We start from the raw sequence: 21944 nt of genomic DNA, 5'->3' as shown, positions 1-21944 counted from the left end.
AGACAGATAGACAGAGAGAGAGAGATGTGATACATTGTGAGGACTTAAAATAAAGTCGCTTAAACAACAACACTGAGAGACTCACCTCGAGATAAATCATCTGGGATGGGATTCATTTGTCGATCGCGCATTTTAGCGTAGAGTATTTTTATGTTGAATGGCTCAACAGTAAAAGGCAAACCTCCAGTTAACATGGCGAACATATTTACACCACTAGAATAGAAATACGGTATAGAATATATTATTAGAGTCACGTTATATTAGAATTTCTTTCAATGAACTATTATATGTTTTGCTAACAAAAATAGATCTTCAATAGAAATAGAACAACAACCCCCCCCAGCCCCTTTGCGTACACAGAAGGCACCACTGCAAGAATCATGCCTAATAAATTTTGGACCGTAAACAAATGCTTGTACTAGGTCTAGTCTTACAATGATAAATCTGGTACGTATAGAGCCTAAAAAAAATTTCCATCGCTTTCGTTAAGAGCAGCTTTCACGCTTATAGCATGCTCAGTGCGCCATGGTCCAATCCTTTTAGTGGACCAGAAGTGGGGAGGAGATATCTACGTTGTTTCTGTGATGTCCTTAAAGCAAGAAGAAAAGTTCTGCACTAGTCTGGATTTGATCTTGAGTCCCCTAGACAAGTAACATGTTTTACACCTCCCTTGGACTCTTTTATTTAAAAGTTGTGTACTTTTCTGAAAAACTGCTTACATATTTAATTTTTCCAATTCAACAGAAACGGACGGACGGATGGACGGACAGACACTGCTTACATATTTAATTTTTCCTATTCAACAGAAAATTAAAAAGGAGCCTTTGCTTTGGATCTAAAATATCATGATATTGGATTTTCACTAACTTTTCTCAATTTTACGATCTAAACTTGACAGACAGAGGGACGGATGGATGGACGGACAGACAGACCACACAAAACTAAATAGCTGCTTCTCCCCTTTCGAGGGTTACTAAAATTAAACGCGTGCAGGGAGGTAATAGGTAAACCCTATTGTTTATCCTACTGGCATGGTTATCATTAGTTTTGCAATGTTAATACTTATATGTATGCAATGAACTGTCTGTCATGAAGATATGGTTCAGTGTGAGCATGACCGAAGGACGTGATTAAATGATCAACTAATTGATGGTTAAACAACTGACAAGGGTTTGATAAACAGCCTCGTCTCATGGGTACATCTATAGGAAGCAGTCCTCACTTTGGTCATATGTAAAGTGTTTTTAATTGAAAAAGTAGGCAATGGTCATAAATTGCCCTAGCACTACAATACTGACTATTAAATCCGGTATAAAAAATGCGATCGATATTTACATACAAAAACATCGTTGTTTTTTTTATCAAAAGATGACGTCATCGTCAAATTATTAATTATTTTTAACTTGTGGGGCCTACAACAGAAAATACATTCTTTCATTTATATAGCTTTCCCATTGTTTGTTTGTTTGTTTTTTTTTACTACTAAGAGTAACTAATTTATAAATGGTGTATAATCATAGAACAGTGTTTCCCAAACTGTGTTTCACTGAACCCTAGTGTTCCGCAAGGCCTGAATAGGTGTTCCATGAGCTACTGGAAAAATTAACTAGTAGGCCCGTACGTGGAATTAATCTCTCTAAAAACAAAAAGCAAAGTGTTCCGCTAATTAGTCAGAAAGTGCGAAGTGTTACGTTAAGGAAAAAGTTTGGGTATAGTGACATAGAAATAAAAACGGCTTACATATATGAATAGGTCTAGTTTTTTGTAAGTAAGATTGTTCACTTTTAAAAGACAAATAGCAGCCGATGCACACTGTTACGATGGAGTCTTTTTTTTGGTTTTAAAGTTTATAAATAAGCAGAATCTTGTACAATGACCCAAATGTCACCTTATTCCCGGAGAAACTAATTGAAGTGAATAAAAGGAACATAAATTCTATTTACAAAATAAACCCCTTTAATCCCCAAATTCAAAGCACAAAAATATTGAGCATAATTTATAGACACCCAATAAAGCTTAACTTCAATAGTAGATTCACAAATGTAGACACAATGAACTCATTTTGATCCACTGACTGACGTGGGGTCAGTTTCTCCTGTATAATACCCTACCTAATATTTATTGATCAAACTTATGACAATAGCTAGAAATCTATTTCCAGTGGTACACAATGTGTATGTTTATTTTGACTAGTATGAGCAAGGTATCGTATTTTCTGGAAGCTAATTAGTCCTAAACATCCTATTTACCCAACCAAGTATGAGACCTTGACGCGTGCATTATGCGATACGCTCAAGTATAACGAAATCAAAGTTTGAATATAGGCTACCTATAGTTTTTAGTTTTTGAGACTTATACATGAAACAGACGGACCGCACGCTAATAGCGAAGCCGCTAAAAGGTATATTGGGATGTAGGGTGATTTGTTTTTTGGATATTGAGATACAAAGGATCTTTTACACGATCAATAACACATTGCGAGTACTTCAGAATCTAAAATATTGGAAGTTAAAAGCTGATATACTGCTTATTTTTATTCTTTAAAGGTGTTGAACATTATGTTTAGTTAGGTTTGAGCTCATTATAACTTACATTTTTATATATTTAATTTTAATAATTCGATTACTGTTAAATTATTTACTACTTAGCAGAGTCGTCATGCGCCTATTAATAAAATGTAAGATTTGGTTAAATATGTATTTCTTTTTTATGTTTAAATTTTAGTTGGCTTAATTTTAATACAATTGTACATCAAAACATTTTCCCAGCTGCTTGTTTTCTCCACACCAGATGCATTCACTTACATGCTCCAGAGATCCACTTGAAGGCCGTACTTCTCGTGATTCAGTAATTCAGGGGCGGCGTAGGCAGGGCTCCCACATTGGGTCACACAAAACTCCTGAGCTCTCACTCCCTCTGGTGAGTTCGCTACCTTGATGAAATTACTGAGTCCAAAATCTGAATCATATTAAAACAGTATATGTCAAGGCTATACATATACAATAAAATAATTATAATAAAATAATTGTATTAAATAATAGGAAACATGGCTTAGACGGCAAATTCAAAGTAAAGATGAGTTGTTTTATTTATAAAGAAACAAATTGTTGAAGAAGCCAAGCATTATTTTACCTGATATATAAAGCACTGACATTCTTTGAAAATATTCTATGAATTTATTTTCATACATACAGAATGTACATCTAATTAGTAAGATGACTTATACACATAATAATAATAATAAGGCTTGTCTTCGGGTCGGAAGATTAATGAGAAATGCAGTATTTCCCGTGTGTACGCAGCCCCAGCTGTGACCTACATATTTTGCCACATCTAGCGCAGGCATAACCATTGTCCGCCGGTGGTCGATTTAGATGTCTATTTAAGGACTCTGTTTCGGCTAGTCATTTGTGGGCTAGTTATTTGCGGGCTAGTCATTTGTAGGCTAGTTTTTTTGCGGGCTAGTCATCTGTGGGCTGGTTATCTGTGGGCTAGTCATTTGTGGGCTAGTTATCTGTGGGCTAGTTATTTGTAGGATAGTCATTTGTAGGCTAGTTTTTTGTGGGCTAGTCATCTGTGGGCTAGTTATCTGTGGGCTAGTCATTTGTGGGCTAGTCATCTGTGGGCTAGTCATTTGTAGGCTAGTTTTTTGTGGGCTAGTCATTTGTTGGCTAGGTTTTTGTGGGCTAGTTATTTGTGGCTAGTAATATCAAATACTGCATTGACTCCGTACTTTACTTTTACAAAAAATAGAATTGATTCATTTCAAAATGTATTGATAACTTATAAACCAAAAGTTTGATAACTTTGATATTAAGTTGAACAACGGGGAGGTAATTGAATAATTCATAGAACAAGGTTGATTGCTGAGAAATTCATGTGCTAACAGGCAATGAAGGTCCCAGTGACTAGACCCTCGTGCAGTTTTAGACTACAATCAACTTACCAATTAGTTTGATATCTTTGTTGCTGTCTAATAATAGATTCTCTATTTTGAGATCTCTGAAGATTAAAGTATAAGAGATTACTGTGAAGGTGTCTATAAATAGATTAGAAACAATCTGATATAAGCTGTAGACACGCGGATAATGAGTGAGTCTGGTGTGAATGTACATTTTTTTTTCATAGTTATAATTTTTTGTTCGGTGTAATGTACAAATTATAAGATTGATTTCCTTAGGGACAATAAAGATTATTATTATTATTATTACAAAATGTTTTTTTTTTCATTTTCTACTAAACACATATACCATCGTCATAGTATAAAATTTAAATAATAGACAAAGTAACTTTTTTTCTCATTTCAACCCGTAAACTCGTACATAAAGTTGCGAGCTGTTTGACAATATAAACAATTAAAGTTTTTAGAACTGTCAACTTCATTGATTATTAGATCCTTTATTGTTTAATGTTAGTTAGATCTCAGTGTTCCTATGGGACCCAGGGGAACTAACAATTATATTGTATTACTTATTGCTGTGTAGGCCTATATCCGTTTAGTACAAAGTCAGCCCCATGCCAAGGTAAGACATAAGAAGAAGATATTTTGTTGGACGTGGACACATGAAAAGGACAACGGACAACGCAAGGAACAGAAGTACTCTTTCCTTCACCGCCTACGTGTTGTGCTATTTATCACATCTCTTTATTAGAAGAGTTACAAACTTATGAAATGTTAATTATGAATATTTAGCCACTAGTACATCAAGTGGAAATTGATTTTATTTTTAAAATTACACGTATACAAATATTTATATATTTATAAACACTAAAATATTTAAGTGTATACCTGTGAATAATGCCAAGTCTGTGCAGGTAATCAACAGCTGATAATATTTGGCGAATGAATTTGGCCACTTCTTGTTCGGGAAGCCTTTTCTTGGACGAGATATACTCCATGAGATCTCCGCCTCTGTAGAAAAAAAAACACACACACAAATGAAAAACACGAATAATAGCCTAGAACATTCTGGAAGTTGCTGCATTACGTTTTGGTGGAACCACACATTGTTTAAAGCTAAAGCAAAAACAGTCCTCCAAATCTTGACAAATTCCTAACCCTATGTGAAAAACTCAGGAAAGTCCTTGTAAAGGTCAACAGCATCAACAAGAAGACTTCTTCAATGGATACCAGCACATTTTAAACTAGAAAGCAATGAGAAGGCTGACACACCTGCCAAGTGTGGGAGAACAATCACACATCACACAATTAAAAATTGCACTTTATCAGGAAGAAATGAAGAAACTAATAGTGAATAGAATAAACGAGAAATAGGCAAGGTCTCATGAAAATCACAAGAAAGATGATGTTTATTTTAAGCTATCCCGACATGACCAGCGTCTAATATTTCGCCTCAGAACCGGAAGCTGAAAATTGGGACTAGTGAAATCTTCCCTTGTGGAGAGCCACCAGAGAATGTTGACCATGTCCTTCCAAACTGTATTATTTATCAAGAGTCCCAAACAAGACTCTGGCCCCAAAACACCCCCTATAGAAAGAAAACTATACGGAGATCTGCCTGATTTGGAAACAAATAGTATAACATATGTAAGTTCTAGGGTCAGTGCAGACTCAATAAACAGTTAAGTGCCAAACAGCATTTAGCTGTCTTGATACAACAAAATTGATGTATGACTAATAGACAAAAAAACGCTTGGCCACCTATCAAGTTCAAAACCCAAGTAGAGCTGAGTTGTGTTTACTTAAAGCCTGAAGGCAGAACCCAAGTAGAGCTGAGTTGTGTTTACTGAAAGCCTGAAACGCGACAAGAAGCTCTTCAAAATCGACACTAGCAGCTGGGATATATCTACATCGAGAGAGAGCATAAAGGAAGGGTCTCGAGTTGCAGATGCCATACACTACAGAAACAGAAAGAAGGGTGATAATGCAACGGCGCCTGGTGATCACATATGCCCAACCTACGATCGCAGCTGTGTATCAAGGATTGGCCTCTTTAGTCACACAAAAAGTTGCAAAGGAAAAAGATCGTCTCTCTAGACGTAAAATGCCACAGAAGGCAGAACCCAAGTAGAGCTAAGTTGTGTTTACTGAAAGCGTGAAGGCAGAACCAAAACCTCCTTCCAGATGCCCCAACCCCCACTGCTCCACAAAATAGATTGAGCTTTATAATTATTTTGTATTGATCGGGTCAAAAAAAAAGAAACTTGAAAAAAAAATTGCGTCACCGTTTCTACGTGTTAAAGCAATTTGCTTCTTTCGCTTAGATTTACTCTTCTATATTGTGGACATTACCATAATCCAAATATCATACTATACTTTCGATGCTTTAGCAAAAGTACGCATAAGCACTACAGTAGTTTTTTTTTTAGGTTAAACCAAAATCAGGAAGTACAGTATTGTGTACGCTTGTAAGTTTGTTTTGTTGACAATAGACTTGAATACATTTGGGACACAAACAACGTTTACTTTTGAAAGATGACGGCAAGAATGAAGTTTATGTAAAACGTTTTGGGTGATGAAATCGACGACAAACCAAAAGAAAACTTGCTACGAAAGTAAGAAAGTATCAAAATGAAAACGTGAACAATAGTCTGACGTGGCAACTCATGCAAGCTTACGTGCTGTGCATGTACCTCTAATGTCTCTCACATCTTCATGTGTCCATTCCATTGACTTTATCTGACCTGTACTCTATTTATAACGACGAAATTTGAAATGTAGACTCTAGGAGAATGCATGTCTTCATCTCAGAATACATGTCTTTAGCTCATAATACATGTCTTTAGCTCATAATACATGTTTTCAGCACAGAATGCAAGAAGATCACTTGGCAACAGGTCTCCATCGTCAATCTCTCTTGATATCGTTGTACAGCCCTCCCCTGTTTTCCAGATCCAATACAAGGGGTAGCAGACACTTTTTTTATACTAACGGGCGTCACGGGAAAAAGTTGAGAATCATTGGGTTAGGGATTAAAAGAGACATTTTCATTTCTTTTGGTTTTTGTGTACATAAAAGTTTCATGTATCTCTCTGATCTGACTTTTATTTGTACAGACAATGAAGACAGCTTACAATACAAACATTTATATAACGGAACTGCATAAATGAAAATCAATATTTCGATCAATATTACATCAAAACAAGCCAGGGTAATCATCACTGTAACAGAAGTTATCACGACATCTAGAACTTGATAACTGCTTCAAAGGTGATATTATGGTTGAACTAGAGACACGATGACAGACTTGGGGAACATGTTCCTTACACTTAGCACTGTCCTTCTAAGGCAGTGTGTTTAACAAGAACACCTCTAGCCACGTCTGTATGATTCCATTGTCATAAACTGATATTTTAAAATAAAATGTATGGAATACTTGTTAGGAATAACAGATCTAGAGTTCCAAAGTTTTATTGAAAGCATTATAAGGACTCAAACTTAGAGAATACAGTGTATCACATAAAAACCTTTGTTACATTTTGATTTACATTTTGATTTGTAAGGTGCAGTTTATGTTATTTAAGATATACAATTTAGTAAGAGAGAAAAAGAAGAGAAAGCGATACGAAGAAATGTGAAAAACGTACGAAAATGAAAAGACAAAGACTGGAAGAGATTTGGAAATAACTAGACAAAACAAACAATGTCGAGGAAGCCATCTTGAAAGATCACTGCTGCAGCTGAGCATTGCTGCTCACTTTAAAAAAAATAATAATGGAAAAAAAAAACCTAAGCGTGGGAGCTTAGAAATTAGATTCTATAGTGCGAAGAAATGTACACAAATGAATCTATACATTTCAAACTACATGAAGTAATGTCACAGATGACCGCGGGAGCAGAGGGAGATTATTCTCGATTAGCAATGTAGAATTTAGTATTATAGCTGTGATACACTCGATCACAACAAATAAAGAACTCTTTCAAAAATGAATGTGTGTCTATGTGTATAATCAACTTGTATGTGTCAGTTGGAATGCATGAACTAATGACCGGAAGTGTGGATGTCTGCACGAGAACAGTTGCCCGTGTTTGATACAATCAAGAGACAGTAAAGTAGGCCTATAGGTTGCTCTTAATGACTGTTTGTATGTTTCTCATATGTGACTCCAACTCGAGGGACACCAGGACAAGTGGTGACACACTAGTGTTGTGTCTATGTTATATATTAGAGAGCTGTAACAATCTCAACATCAATATCAAACAAGAAAAGTATAAAAAAATCTTTCTCTAAAAAACAAAATCTTATTTAAATGGAAGAACTCCAGACTTACAACTATATCACTTAACAATGTAGAAACGATTTCCATTTTTGATATCAAACAATTGGTTAATGAATTTTTATGGATCAATGTTTGTTTTTAAATAATTGTTTCAAGGTTCAACTTGATCCGAGATTTGGTGTGGGAGGGATAACGTGTCCAGACAGAGTGAGTTGATAGAAGACAGAGTGAGTTGATAGAAGACAGAGTGAGTTGATAGAAGACAGAGTGAGTTGATAGAAGACAGAGTTGATAGAAGACAGAGTGAGTTGATAGAAGACAGAGTGAGTTGATAGAAGACAGAGTGAGTTGATAGAAGACAGAGTGAGTTGATAGAAGACAGAGTGAGTTGATAGAAGACAGAGTGAGTTGATAGAAGACAGAGTGAGTTGATAGAAGACAGAGTGAGTTGATAGAAGACAGAGTGAGTTGATAGAAGACAGAGTGAGTTGATAGAAGACAGAGTGAGTTGATAGAAGACAGAGTGAGTTGATAGAAGACAGAGTGAGTTGATAGAAGACAGAGTGAGTTGATAGAAGACAGAGTGAGTTGATAGAAGACAGAGTGAGTTGATATATGAGTTTGTAATAACCAGACACTTATCAACGCTTCCGTATTCTAAATATCGGATGCAAGGATAGACCGACGACTTGCACGTTGAACATTTCAACCTGATTTGAACAAAGTTTTCTGTTCACTCAATGAACAGCCATGAAATGGACATTCACTTTGGGGCGTTGTATTTACCTGCACAACTCTGTGACCAGATAGTAAGAGTTGTCTGTCTCCATGACTTCGTAAAGGGAGACAACGTTGGGATGTCTGATCATCTGAAGAAGTTTACCTTCTCTTCGTAGATTTTTTCTGACATAGTTGTCGGTCTTGGCTCTTTTCTTATCAATCACTTTGATCGCCACCTTGAAGAAATACAAATAGACAAGATAACCCTATGTCGATATACAAGTGAAACAACTAGTGGACATCAACATTTATGAGCCTCGGTGGTAGTCCAAATATCAGTTAATCAATTAATAGTAATTATCGAAAGTATGACGGCCAGTTTAGCTTCCCAAAATAGTTTATGGTGCTGTTTTACATAGAAAGAATATTGCTCATAATAAAACCAGGCACCATTGTGCTAGGGTGTAGGTTTTACCAGGAGAAACAAATGGCACGATTTGGTCCCGAGCTTAAACTCCGCCCTCTGATATTAACAAAGTCGACAAACAAATCATTAGACCATGTCTCCATTCTGTCAATGTACTAGATCTAATAGAATATGAAAACGTTCAGAATAGAGCTAACATGTATTTGACTACCCTCCCCCCCCCCTATCTAACCAGCAAGGTATCACCACTTCCCCTTACATCAATATGTCTCTTATTGTTTGCCAATATTAGAATGACTTGTACATTATCAAGAAAACAATATTGTCGTCTCTTATCTTATAAATGACAAACGTCCCACCAGAAGACTATCAATATATTCTTATGGCAAGAAAAACTATTGCATTTGTTGACTTTAGATGTAAAGGAAAAAAAAGATTTGTCTTTTCTTGCTTAGCCATTTACGTATGTCGATTAAAGGGATCGGTTGAGTTAACTCCTTCGGCCTTAATGAGATCTCCTTGTAGTGACGACATTGGTTAGGCTGTTGTCACTATTTGCTACCAATAGTCTTTGCCTAGTTTTCGAAATAGGGCATTTAAGTTTGACTCTTAATTGGAAATGTATGGTCCTCTGAAATATCTGGAGGTGCTTTGCTTCGAATCTTGGTGAAGACTTGAATTTATAGTTTTGGATCTTTGGGCGTTTCTGAGAGTCCACCCAGCTTTAATCTCTGCCTGTGGTTCCTTCTGGGGCATTGGCCACCAACCAGCTTTCTCCAGGCATCTCTGTCCCCACGTTTTGCCCATTGGCTTGGCATCTGCTTGTAAATCGCGGAGCCATGTATTCCTGGGCCGTCCCCTCTTCCACTTTCATAAGGTGTTCCAGGTTAGGGCTTGCCTTGTAATGTTGGATGGGAAAGGTGTGGCCTATCCATCTCCAGCGTCTCTGAAGGATATCTACTTCAATAGGCTGCTGCTTTATTCTTTGCCACAGCTCCTCATTCGATATCTTGTCTGGCCAGCGGATCATAAGAATATTCCTCAGGCTAGTATTAATGATTACATGGATTTTTTCCATGGTGGTGATGGTGTTTCTCTAGGTCTCTGCTCCATAAAGTAGTATCGGCTTAACAACGGTGTTAAAGAACCTGATCTTGTTAGTGGTGCTTATTCCCCAAGATCCCCAGGTCTAATGGGTAACCGATATTAGTTGTTGAAAGTAATGGTGGTTGTTCGTTGTGCTGGCCACATGACACCCTCGTTAACCTTGGGCCACAGAAACAAATTGTACCCAGATGTGCCCCTATAGATCGAAGGGTCTGAGGTGAGGAGGACTTTGCTTCTATATTCCACATTTAAGTTTGTCCTTTTCGGATCATAAAGTTATAAGGTATTGTATTTTTATATTTATTTATCATAAGTACAATGAGTGTGATTACGGTGTGTCTCCCCCTCCGCCCAAATTAAGTTATGTTCCTTTATGTTACAAAGTTCAAAGTCATTTGCAGTTTATTAATAATAAAATATGTACGATGATCTCCCTTTTAAAAATTTTAAAGTACAAAAAAAAAAATTATACTTAGTCTTTTCTCTTTCCTGGACTTCACTCAAAGATACACATATACAATCTTATCTAGCAGGATCTAACGTTATTTGGTAGTAGTATTAAAGTTTAGTACATTTCTGCAAATTAAAACGGTTTCTTGGAAATGATTGACATTTAATTTTTGTCGAAGAAGTTCAGAAATATTAACCTGAGTTTTCTCACACACGCCAAGACACACACACACGCAAAATTGATGAGCCTTACAGATTATCACAATGAATACCTTGATGTAATATCACGTGACTCAATTCATTCTGCAGTGTGATTACTGATTGAAATGATTGTACCAGTGAAAAGTCTACACACACCAACACACACGGATCAATAACAACGAAAAAAAAAACCCTGCATGATTTCGGTTTAAAGGAATGGGAAAACACGATAAGTTAACAAACTAGTACAAACTAGTACAAAACTAGTACAAAACTAGTACAAAACTAGTACAAACTAGTACAAACATTTAGTGTCAATCTTCATCAAAGTGACTTGGAGCACAAATCAAAGAAATACTTGCATGAATTAAAAGTTTAAAATTATAAAAACTATATTTTATTAAAAAAAAGACTTATTCAATGAAGAGGTAAAGCTTTAATGAGCAATAGCCAATGAAATCTAGGATTTCTTTGTTATTACTACAACAGAACTTTGACTGTGTCTTCTTGGATTAGAACATTGCCTGAATTGCATAAACTATAAAATGTATCCAACCCTTTGCTTGCAATTAATAATGTTTATGTGAGATCATGGCAACACTTTCGATATTACTATCAAAATCAAATCTCAACAGATATTTGTTCGAAATTATTCGAATCAATGGAATATGGCGTTTATCTGATAATTCCTTGCAATCAAAGGAACACATGTTTTTACTCTTTGATATCACACATACAAATAGAAGATTGGACAATTGAAAAGCGTTCTAATTTCTTCCAATATCAGTTTTGTGTTTGTGTTTAAGCAGCAACGTTCTGATCCTGGGCGTGTTTAGTTTTTTTTTCTATTTTCAAATTTGTATCTACATTTGTTCCTTTTATCCTTATAATTAAAATAAATAATTTTAAACATAGTATTTATTTTTATTTATTTTCTTCACTAGCCCACATAAGGCAATGCTTCATCTGAAAGGTATAAAGTCCTCGAGCACAAGGCCGTATGCGACTTACATTAGCGAAACTCTGGCCCTAACAGATTTATTAGCTCCATGGGATCCGAAATCATAGAAACAGATCTTATGGCAGTCGGGTTTACTAAGGACAACAGTCCCGGGAGACATTGGGTTATGCACCATAAAAGTGAGGCCATGACAGTTTGGCTTACTTCGGATAATATCCAGAACAATTTTATAGGTAATGAAATATGACAGTATAGAGATTTTCATTAAGCGTTTATATGCTATTTATTAAAAAAATCCTGAACAATGTATTATTGATCATAAGTTTTTGCAACGTTTAAGCAAGAAAATGAAATGAGATATACATTAGATATTGCATTGCGATGTTTTGGAAAGAAAATGCAAGGTTAAATCAGATTTTCAATAGCTTTTAGTCTTTTTTTTTTCGATCTAAACGTGACGGACAGACAGATCGACAACAAAACGCACAAAAGTGAGCGGCTTTTATGCTGACAGGGCATTAAACAAAAAATAAATAAAATTAGATTATTTAAAACTTTTTGAGGGAACTAGTTTAGTGCCATGCTTTGCCTTAAAAAAAAAAACAAAGCTTATCTTAGTGACAGAACTCCCCACTTACAACTATATCTATCACTAATGTAGAAGCTATTTCCCCTATTCTATATCAAACAAAATAATTAAATACCAATAATTAATTGACTATTTTATTAATTGACACATGATTTGTTAGATACAATAAAGAATTGTTTAAAGTTTCAACCTGATCCGAGAAAGGGTTTAGGAGAAATAACCTGTACAATTATCTAAGGCGGGAACCCTACATATTTAGCCGTAACTGTGAATACTAAGGGATTTATTTCCCTTATTGGTATCAAACAATATAATTAATTATCAGTAATGTATTGAGAAATTGGCTAATTTGTTTTTATTAATTCATGCTTATGGTCTATGCTAATAAACAGGTGTGCAAAGTTTCAACTTAATTCGAGAATGAGTGTGGGAGAAATAACGTGCACAAACTTTTGACTAGACAGACAGACAGACAGACATAGTGAGTTGATCTAAGCTTAGTGAATAGGTGATGTCAGAAAACGTGCATTACACTTATATTTTTATATCAACTTCTACTTTCTGTTCAAATAATTGTGTTATTGAATCATTTAGATTTTATTGTCGTTGGAATATAAAGAAACAAGGGATCAAACCCACGACATACGCGATTTAAGCCCGACGATGTATCCATTTAGCTACCCAGATTGCAGTAAATGTTTCAGTTTTTATTTACCAGAGTTCCGTACCACCTTTCAATGATTACCTTTTGACAAGGACGAACATTTGAGCTAGTAGATCAAATTGAACCAAATTGTACACTTTTTGGAATGCTTAAGACCTGTACAGTTTAAATCGTGAAGTGCTGTGATGATGTGAATGAATCGATTGTATATATATATATATATGCATAGGCCTTAGAAAGACATGAAAATACTTGTGAGCTCCTAACACTAGTGACAACCCCAACCAAAAAAAAATAAAAATTAAAAAAACCCACAACGGGTTTTTACAGAAGTAGCTTTCTTTTTACCAATACTCCCCCCTCCCCACTGCACCTACACTAGACAATAGGTGCCTTCACGTAGAGATAAGTCTATTGGCCTAGTCACAAGACAATAGGTGCCTTCACATAGAGATAAGTCTATTGGCCTAGTCAATGCTTCCAGACATGCCAAACACTGCCAGCCTTTGTCTGCTACTATAGTGTTACACGGTACACTCAAACTTTTGATAGCACAGTCAGAGACACGAGTTGCGACTTCAGTTTTGTTAATTTACAATCTACAACCACTTTGGAAAGTGGTTCTTTCTGAAAACATGATTTGAATTGCAAATGTCCGTTTCATTCTAGGCCTACATTGTAGATCGATACTGGAAGCGGGCGAACAAAATGTTTTCCCAATCAATTAAATGTCAGTGTACAAATGCTCGATAACAGGTTAAAAAATGATTTCAAACGATTGTAATAATCGTAGACACTTGTATGTAATGCTCTCCCCGCACAGCCGTGCAGTGATTGGTTATATACCCTAAATAAGAGGCATGCAGATCTACGTTAGCGTTCATTTAATTGAGAATTTATTATTTTATAAGTCGCACATGTCACTTTCACCTATCCCTCAGTCTGTCGGACCGTTGGGGCACCACACAAGATCTGTTGACCGTCCTTTTCCATTCCTCTGTTTTTTTTGCATTGGACAGAATCTACCTCAATCGCTGGCACTTCCATTCCTCTATGTGTTTACACTTTCTCTGCCTGCTCTTCTTTTTTTTTTCTTGATACTTGGAAGGTCTTTGCGAGTCCTGAGGAACTTGTAATATTGCCGCAGAATTTTAGTTTGCGTTTTTTGACACTAGTTTACTGGTCCTCGTGGTATCCCATCACTGTCTCAAATCTCTTTATTAGTTATACCTAGATTCTTTCTATACCATCTCAATTCCATTTCTAGTATACTCCTCTCTAGTTCTGCAGTCAGCGTCCAAGATTCGCAAGTATATAAGAATGTAGCCATGACCATGACACAAAGAATCAGACTGATGCGCTCCCTGGTCATGGCTACATTCTTACATAGGGACACATATAACCAGCAATACGACTTTCTTATTTTGTTCTTCATGAGATTTCAATATTAGATAAATAATATTCGATAAATATATTTCAAAACTTGTTACGGCATGCGATGCAAGAGAAAACAAATGATGTTAAGAAAATGTTAAGAAAATGTTAAGAAAATGTTAATAAATAAACCATGGATTTTTTTTCGGGGGGTGGTTTTGGGGGGGGGGGGGGGAGGTAGATTTTTTTCTACCCCCCCGACCCCCCCCCCCGGCGAATTTTTTTTTTCAGATGTATTTATGTGTGTGTGTGTGTACATAATCTTTATTACATTCTGACCCTTCATTCTTTCGGAAGACGTTTAATGTCCCCTAGAATAGGTTCTTCCTGGAGTTAGTGGAAAAATTGTAGATTCCTCGCCATTACTAGCAATGGGGTCTGGGGGAGCGCTAGGAGCTCCCCCAGCGCAGGGCGAAGCCCCGCCGCCAAGCACTATTTCTGGTATTGAAAGCCAACAAAATGCATATTCTGGGGTATCTACACTGCATTTTCCTGCTATTAAAAAGTTTTATTTCAAAAACCTAATGTGCTATTCTTACTGACTTAGATCCTCCCGCGCCGTTCGGAGAAGTGCCGTCAAGCTGTTTCCATAAAAATCTGTCACTGGTAATGTCTGAAGCCTCTTCCCACATGCCATGAGGACCTCAATGAATGAGTGGCGTCAAGTTGTACTAGGATATCATTGCAACTCTTCTTATGCGTAATTCATTTTGTCGGAACATGTCCCGCAAACCTCATGCGTCGCTCTCTCACAATCTTACTAAGGGGTCGACTACCAGTTCGGCATAGGATTTCCTTGATTTAGACCCGATCTCTATAACTGACTCCTAAAATCTGTCTTAGCCATCTTTGTTGAGCCACATTTAGTATTTTTCAATTTCGGCAGATGACTATTCACTGCAGTTTATTAATGGAGCCCTGCCACTGGTAAAAATGTGTAACCTCTCTTGAATACGCTCTTAGAATTAAGTGACTGTAGTTTGCTTTAGATTTTATATCGAAAAGAGAAGTTTTATCGTCAAAATAATCTGTTGGGAGTTTTCCACCTCAAAATGCTCTGAATGGGGATCTTAAACTCAAAACCATCTGGAGGGGTTTTAAACTTTAAAAAAGCCGTCTGTAGAAGAGGGGTTTAAACTCAAAACCCCCGATTGGATTGGATTGTGTAATTTGCTTTTTTTTTATATTGAAAAGGTATTTTTAACATCAAACCCCTCTGAATGGGGGTTTAAACTCAAAACCCCTTTTGGCAACGCTCATAGCATTTTGAGTGCGTAATTTGCTTTTTTTCTTACACTGAAGATGTATTTTTGAGCCTCAAGCCCCCCTGGCGGGGGGTTTAAACTCAAAACCCCTTTGGCTACGCTCATAGATTTAAGAGTGAGTAATTTGCTTTTATTTATATTGAAGAGGTACTTTTTAGCTTGAAACTCCACTGGAGGGGAGTTTAAACTCAAAACCCCTTTGACTACATATAACATTTTGAGTGTATAATTTGCTTTGTTTTTATTATTAAAAAGGTATTTTTTACCTTCAAACCCCGCTGAAGTGGGATTTAAACTCAAAACTGAGCATTTAGATACGCTCATAACATTTTGAGTGCGTAATTATTTTTTTTTATGTTGAAGAGGGGGTTTATCGTAAGTTTTAGAGGGGGTTTTAAAATTAAAATCTTTCTTAACTGTGCTCTTGGAATAAGGGGATTTTCGTTTGCATTTTTTTTTGTTTTGTATTATAAAAGAGGGGGAGTTAACTGCAAAAACCCCAGGTAGGGGGTTTAAAACTCAAAACCCCTGGTAGAGGTTTTTAAACTCAAAACCCCTGGTAGGGTTTTTTTAAACTCGAACCCCTCTGGTAAGGGTTTTAAACTCGAACCCCCCTGGAAGGGGTTTTTAAAACTCGAACCCCCCTGGTAGGGGGTTTTAAACTCAAAACCCCCTGGTAAGGGGTTTTAAACTCAAAACACCTTTGGTTGTGCTGGGGCAAGTGATGGTTTAGTATTAAAATCTCACCTAAAATAAACAAAATCAAAGCAAAAAATCCGTCACTAAATTCCCATCCCCCCCCCCGGGGGGGGGATTTCATTTCGGGGGGGGTTTGAACCCCAAACCCCCCCCCCTGGCTACGCCCATGAAATACACACATTTTCTCACACATCAACACACACACTTCATGGAGTTCACTAAAAATGTTTATGCTCTCTACTCCTTCTGCTACCTGATCTAAGAAACTGATAGGAAACACCGAAAAAAAAAGGACATGACGAGAGTGACTTGGACCAACATAATGGCAATAAAAAAGAAAATACAAGATAATAAAAGGAGTTTGTGCTGCACTCGATACACAAACTCTTGGGCGGCCCCAGCAGGTCACTTGTTTCCACACTTGACGTCGGAAAACGGCAAGATATTTAAAATAAAAGTTTCAAGACGAAGGTTTGTTTCAATGTTTATAACAGACACAAGATTTATAGCTAGTTTTTAAAATCAACAATCAAATCCTCACGAACAGAAGCAACAATAAACATATAGATCTATAGAGCTTTTTCTTATAGCTTTATAAATACTAGTTAATAAACATGAACTCCATAGCATCTCTTGTAAGTGCAATGTAACTGGTAACAACAATATTACATATTCAAATAATTTATAGTTCCCTTTTCAGACCTATCGACCTAGGGGCAGATGATGCAAAGGGCATCTGTTTCTGTGGCCTACGGTTAAATAGGGTGTCATTCTGGCCAGCACAACGACCAAACACCTTTACTTTTCCCCCAAGTAATGTCAGGTACCCATTAGAGATGGGTAGAACCAGTGGCACCCAAAGATCCCGAAATTAAAAATCCCAGTCTTTACTATGATTCGAACCCGGGACCCCAGTTCGGAAGCAAAGCGCTTTACCGCTCAGACATAGCACCTCCAAAATAATAAATATACGAAGACAATCACCCTTAGGTAAACAGCTCATGGTAAAAGACTTATTGGCGTAACGAATCTCCGCAAACAAAAGTAATGGTTCACACTTTTACGCGAGAAGAATAAATTTAGGACTAATCCTGACGCCGGTTTTTTTTTTAGTCTCACATAAAACGTGTGCGATTACACACAACGATATCTCATTACAGTTGGTAATTAGCTAATTACATCTACACGTTAGCGCCATGACCAATTAGCTTACAGTAGGTAAGAGCTTATTAGCAGACGTTTACCTTCTCTCCTGTTGTTAAGTGCATTCCTTCTTTGACCTTGGCGAAACTGCCAACTCCGAGAGTCCTGCCTAACAGGTAACTCCCAACTCTCTTGGAATGGACGAACGACTTAATTAAATCTTTCTTCACCTGCAATCAAAATACATTGTACTAGTTAGTTTTTATAATTGAATAATTCTTAGTACGTAATAAATTGCTTCCAATAATTTATAGATAGATTGATGACATATCTACATATAGCCCAAAGTGTATCTAGTTAGGCGATATCTCTCTAGGTACCTACTATTGACACAATGGGTCGAGGTGACCTTTCAGATCATTACAAATGACTAAACAATTCCGTACCTGAGTCACCTGTTCAGGCAGATTATGTATTTGGTACATGTTCTCATCTGGTACTGTCATGTTTGGAATCATTTGTACGACTGACCAGTGTTCATGAGTCAGGACAGACAACACTCAATGATTGGTTGGACCTGCACCTCGCGCAGAAATCTTTATTTGCTTCTGAAACGAAAAGAGAATACACGATTTTATACAGAATGTCAGTCTCAAACAGAAAACATGAACTTAACTACACACTTCGATAAGCTGCCTTTTATCAAATTAGCAGCGAGGCTGCTAATAGTTTTTGCATTGTGACTTCTAGGCCCTGATTGTTTCACGCAGTTGTGAGTGCCTGTGTCTGTGTGTGCGTGTGTGTGTATCTGTGTGTGGATGCTAGAAAAAGGGAAAACGTTGCTTAGTTTGACATTGATTTACATTATAAAATAATTACGATCAATTTTTTCTTTCATTTGCTTTCAAATCTTATGTTAATTGAATACATTTAAAATATGTCTTTGAAAGTCATGAAATTGTCATAAGCAAAATGACCCATGGCTGAGAAGCGCTGGCACATTACATGATGAAACTGATTGGAAAAGATCGATCCCTTCTAAAGGAAAACATTTATTTCTAAAATTTAGATAATTAAACAGTACATACATAGATCTCAAATGCCAGTTCAAATTAACATAATTGTACGAAAATATAACCAATAGATAACCGTATTCCACATACTATCTACATACACTTTGACCCCTAACCCTAACAGGGCTTCAAACATAACCCGTCTCTTGACGACTTCGCGAATAAAAAAAAAAGCAGAAGTTCCCCTTTCAGACCTTGTAGTCTATAGGGCAGATATGTAAAGGTCATCTGATTCTTTGGCCAACGGTAAACAAGGGTGCCATGAGGCCAGCACACCGCCCAACCGCCTTTACTTTTCTCCAACTCATGTCAGGTACCCGATAGAGCTAGGTGAGCTCAGAGGCGCCCTAAAGCCCAAAATTAAAAATCCCAGTCGTCACCAGGATCCAAACCAGAGACCTCCAAGCGCTTTACCGGTCAGCCACCGCGCCTCCGACTTCGCGAATATGTACTTATAAATACACGTCATACATTTTAGGACTTTCCATACCCTAATAAAACATTCATTAACTGTATGCGAAGTCTATGTAGTCCTAATTGTGAGTGTAGTCATACTTTGAAATATAGAGGCCTAATAATAGATAATAATGTACTCTTTACTTGATCACTGATTTGGTTTGTGTAGTCAAGTAATTGCACCTATACTACATTATACATTAGAAAAGTCTTTTAAACTTTTTCCCCTCTACATTTATATATACTCAATTGATCTATGTAACTGTAAAGTAAACGCTTTTGTTTGACATTGAAGCCATCTTGTTTTAAGCTGTATAGTTCTCCTTTCAGACCTGGTTATCTATGGGGCAGATGATGTGAAGGTCATCTGTTTCTGTCGCTCACGGTTAACGAGGGTGTCATGAGGCCAGCACAACGACCAACCGACTTTACTTTTCCCCAACTAATTTTAAGGTACCCATTAGAGCTGGGTGGACTCGCCCTAAAGATCCTGAAATTAAAATTCCCATACTTCACTAGGATTCGAACCCGGGAGCCCCAGTTCGCAAGCTAAGCGCTTTAGCTACCTCGCTTCCGTATCACTCTATACTAACGATATTATTCCTGCCTTCGTGTGCGTTACGTAGTCCCCACAGGGCTCTAGTCTAGCTAATCAGCCAATTTCTCAGACATCTTGAAAATTTAATGTCTGCTTCTTTCAACGCTGGCGATCGAACAAAAAAAAAGTTGAGCAGATCACGGTTGACTAAGTTTGAAAGCTATTGACAGCACGGCTCATTAGACATCAATGCACATCGCTTCAGTTCCAATAAGATCAATGGCAAAAGACTTTGATCATGAAGATCTTTAAATGTCATAGTTTGATCACAATCAGATGATGGGGGAGTTTACATTTTGAAATAATCACAAAGCTATGTTTAGATATACTTCGTTTTCAGCACGTGAACATCTTCTCTCTCTGTCTCTCTGTCTCTCTGTCACTCTGTCTTTTTTCACACACACAAAGAGACACATACACACGAATCCTTTAAAATATGTAAAATATGTAAAACAAAAAAACAGAATACAAACAGAATACAAACACATAGGAAACAAAAAAACTACAATACAAACAAAATACAAACACAATACAGAGTGCTAAAAAGAAAGGCTACAATGTTTTCTTATAGTTGCAAGTATCAAATTAAATGTGTTCCAACATAAAAAGATCAAGAAATCTGTTTTCATGTTTTCCTGTGTGTGTGTGTGTCAACCAAAAAAAAAAGTTTTCACAATTGATAAGAAAATAAACTTTACTCTTCAAATGAGAAAACAAAAAAATTCGCATCAGGATCAAAGTATTTCTCTGATGTAGAAACATACCTTGATTTCCAGGAACACTATTCTTCACTTCAAGGTAGAGACTACTATTTTAGTACCGCCACTCTATAAAGTACCATTAACAAGATCTACTACTTGGACTATGAAGTACCATTAACAAGATCTACTACTTGGATGGTGCTATAGAAACTCCGACAACAGTGAAAGTATTTTTTTTATGTCTGTTCCTCTTCCGTTATCGATTTAAAGTAATGGCACCAGTTAAAACAATAGTCGCACTATAGGACAGCACGTCTGGATTCTTGAAGTTGTAACAGGAAATAAATTCTCTGGCTACTAGTGAAACTTTAATTGATGTAAACTATTTTTTTTTCTTTGAAGACTATATCGAGACCCCCCCACCCCCCACACACACATCAGGAGTGAATAAAAACAAGACAGGGTAGGAATACATCAGCATATTTTGAATAGTGCACCAACTGAAAGTAACGTTAAACTGAAAACCTTTAAAAGATTCTATTTACCTATTTTGTCTACCACAATATATTATCTATTATCTATTGTTCTCTATTTATAAAGTTGGCTGTTATTACTCTCACTTACTGTCACACAATACATATTCTTTATTTCATATTTAAATCTAGCATATGAACTGGACTATATATCTATAGTCATCTTTTTCATTGTGGGTAAAAATTATAAATTTTCTTGTATTTTAACGTTTATTATTAATTTATTAGTGGTTAATAGTTTGGCAATCCATCACTGAGTACCGGCACCTATTTTTTTTTTTACAAAAAAGCAGTATATATATTTTCATGATAATATAGATTATAAGCTCAAAAGACTTCATAATTTGACTAAATGTTATTCCACTTTGTCGCATATTGTACAACTTTATATGCATAATTAGTTCGTTGCTAGTTGGTTGTTTCGTTGTGACAAAATTTTAACAGATACATCGCGATAAAAATGATACAATTCGGATATAAATTGATATATAAAACTAAAACTTCAAATAAAAATCTAGCCTTGTTTAGAAATCTTTATAAATTTTACTATTTTATTGAAAAATATTATTATTAAACAAAAGTATTGCACGATTATGTTGTTGTTTTTTTTTATAATAAAGTAATCAGCCTAAAACACACACACATACATGAGCTTGACCTATGGTCCCTTTCGCTATCGCTACCGTTCGGATACTTGGTTAAAGTATTACTTCGTAGACTATCTTACAGTATTTAGTACTCT

The 21944-nt window shown here is 36.4% G+C and overlaps 1 protein-coding gene across 5 annotated transcripts in view; it reads right to left on the bottom strand.

The window, feature by feature from the left end:
* LOC106068019 (serine/threonine-protein kinase MARK2-like) overlaps window positions 1-21944 on the bottom strand; it is a 74692-nt gene that overhangs the window by 19020 nt on the left and 33728 nt on the right. For all 5 annotated transcript variants that reach the window (XM_013227307.2, XM_013227301.2, XM_013227303.2 and 2 more), the window contains exons 2-8: window positions 18288-18449; window positions 17943-18071; window positions 8968-9137; window positions 4790-4912; window positions 3947-4002; window positions 2805-2958; window positions 86-213 (exon numbers count right to left, since the gene is read on the bottom strand). In XM_013227307.2, coding sequence (XP_013082761.2) covers window positions 86-213; window positions 2805-2958; window positions 3947-4002; window positions 4790-4912; window positions 8968-9137; window positions 17943-18071; window positions 18288-18359 — 832 coding nt within the window. In that variant the 5' untranslated portion in view covers window positions 18360-18449. The remainder of the gene's footprint in view (window positions 1-85; window positions 214-2804; window positions 2959-3946; window positions 4003-4789; window positions 4913-8967; window positions 9138-17942; window positions 18072-18287; window positions 18450-21944) is intronic.

Source organism: Biomphalaria glabrata, chromosome 6 (genome assembly GCF_947242115.1).
Source record: "Biomphalaria glabrata chromosome 6, xgBioGlab47.1, whole genome shotgun sequence".
NCBI classification, from domain to species: domain Eukaryota; kingdom Metazoa; phylum Mollusca; class Gastropoda; family Planorbidae; genus Biomphalaria; species Biomphalaria glabrata.
The sequence above is the reverse complement of the archived record's forward strand: the minus strand, read 5'-3'. Positions and strand labels throughout refer to the sequence as shown.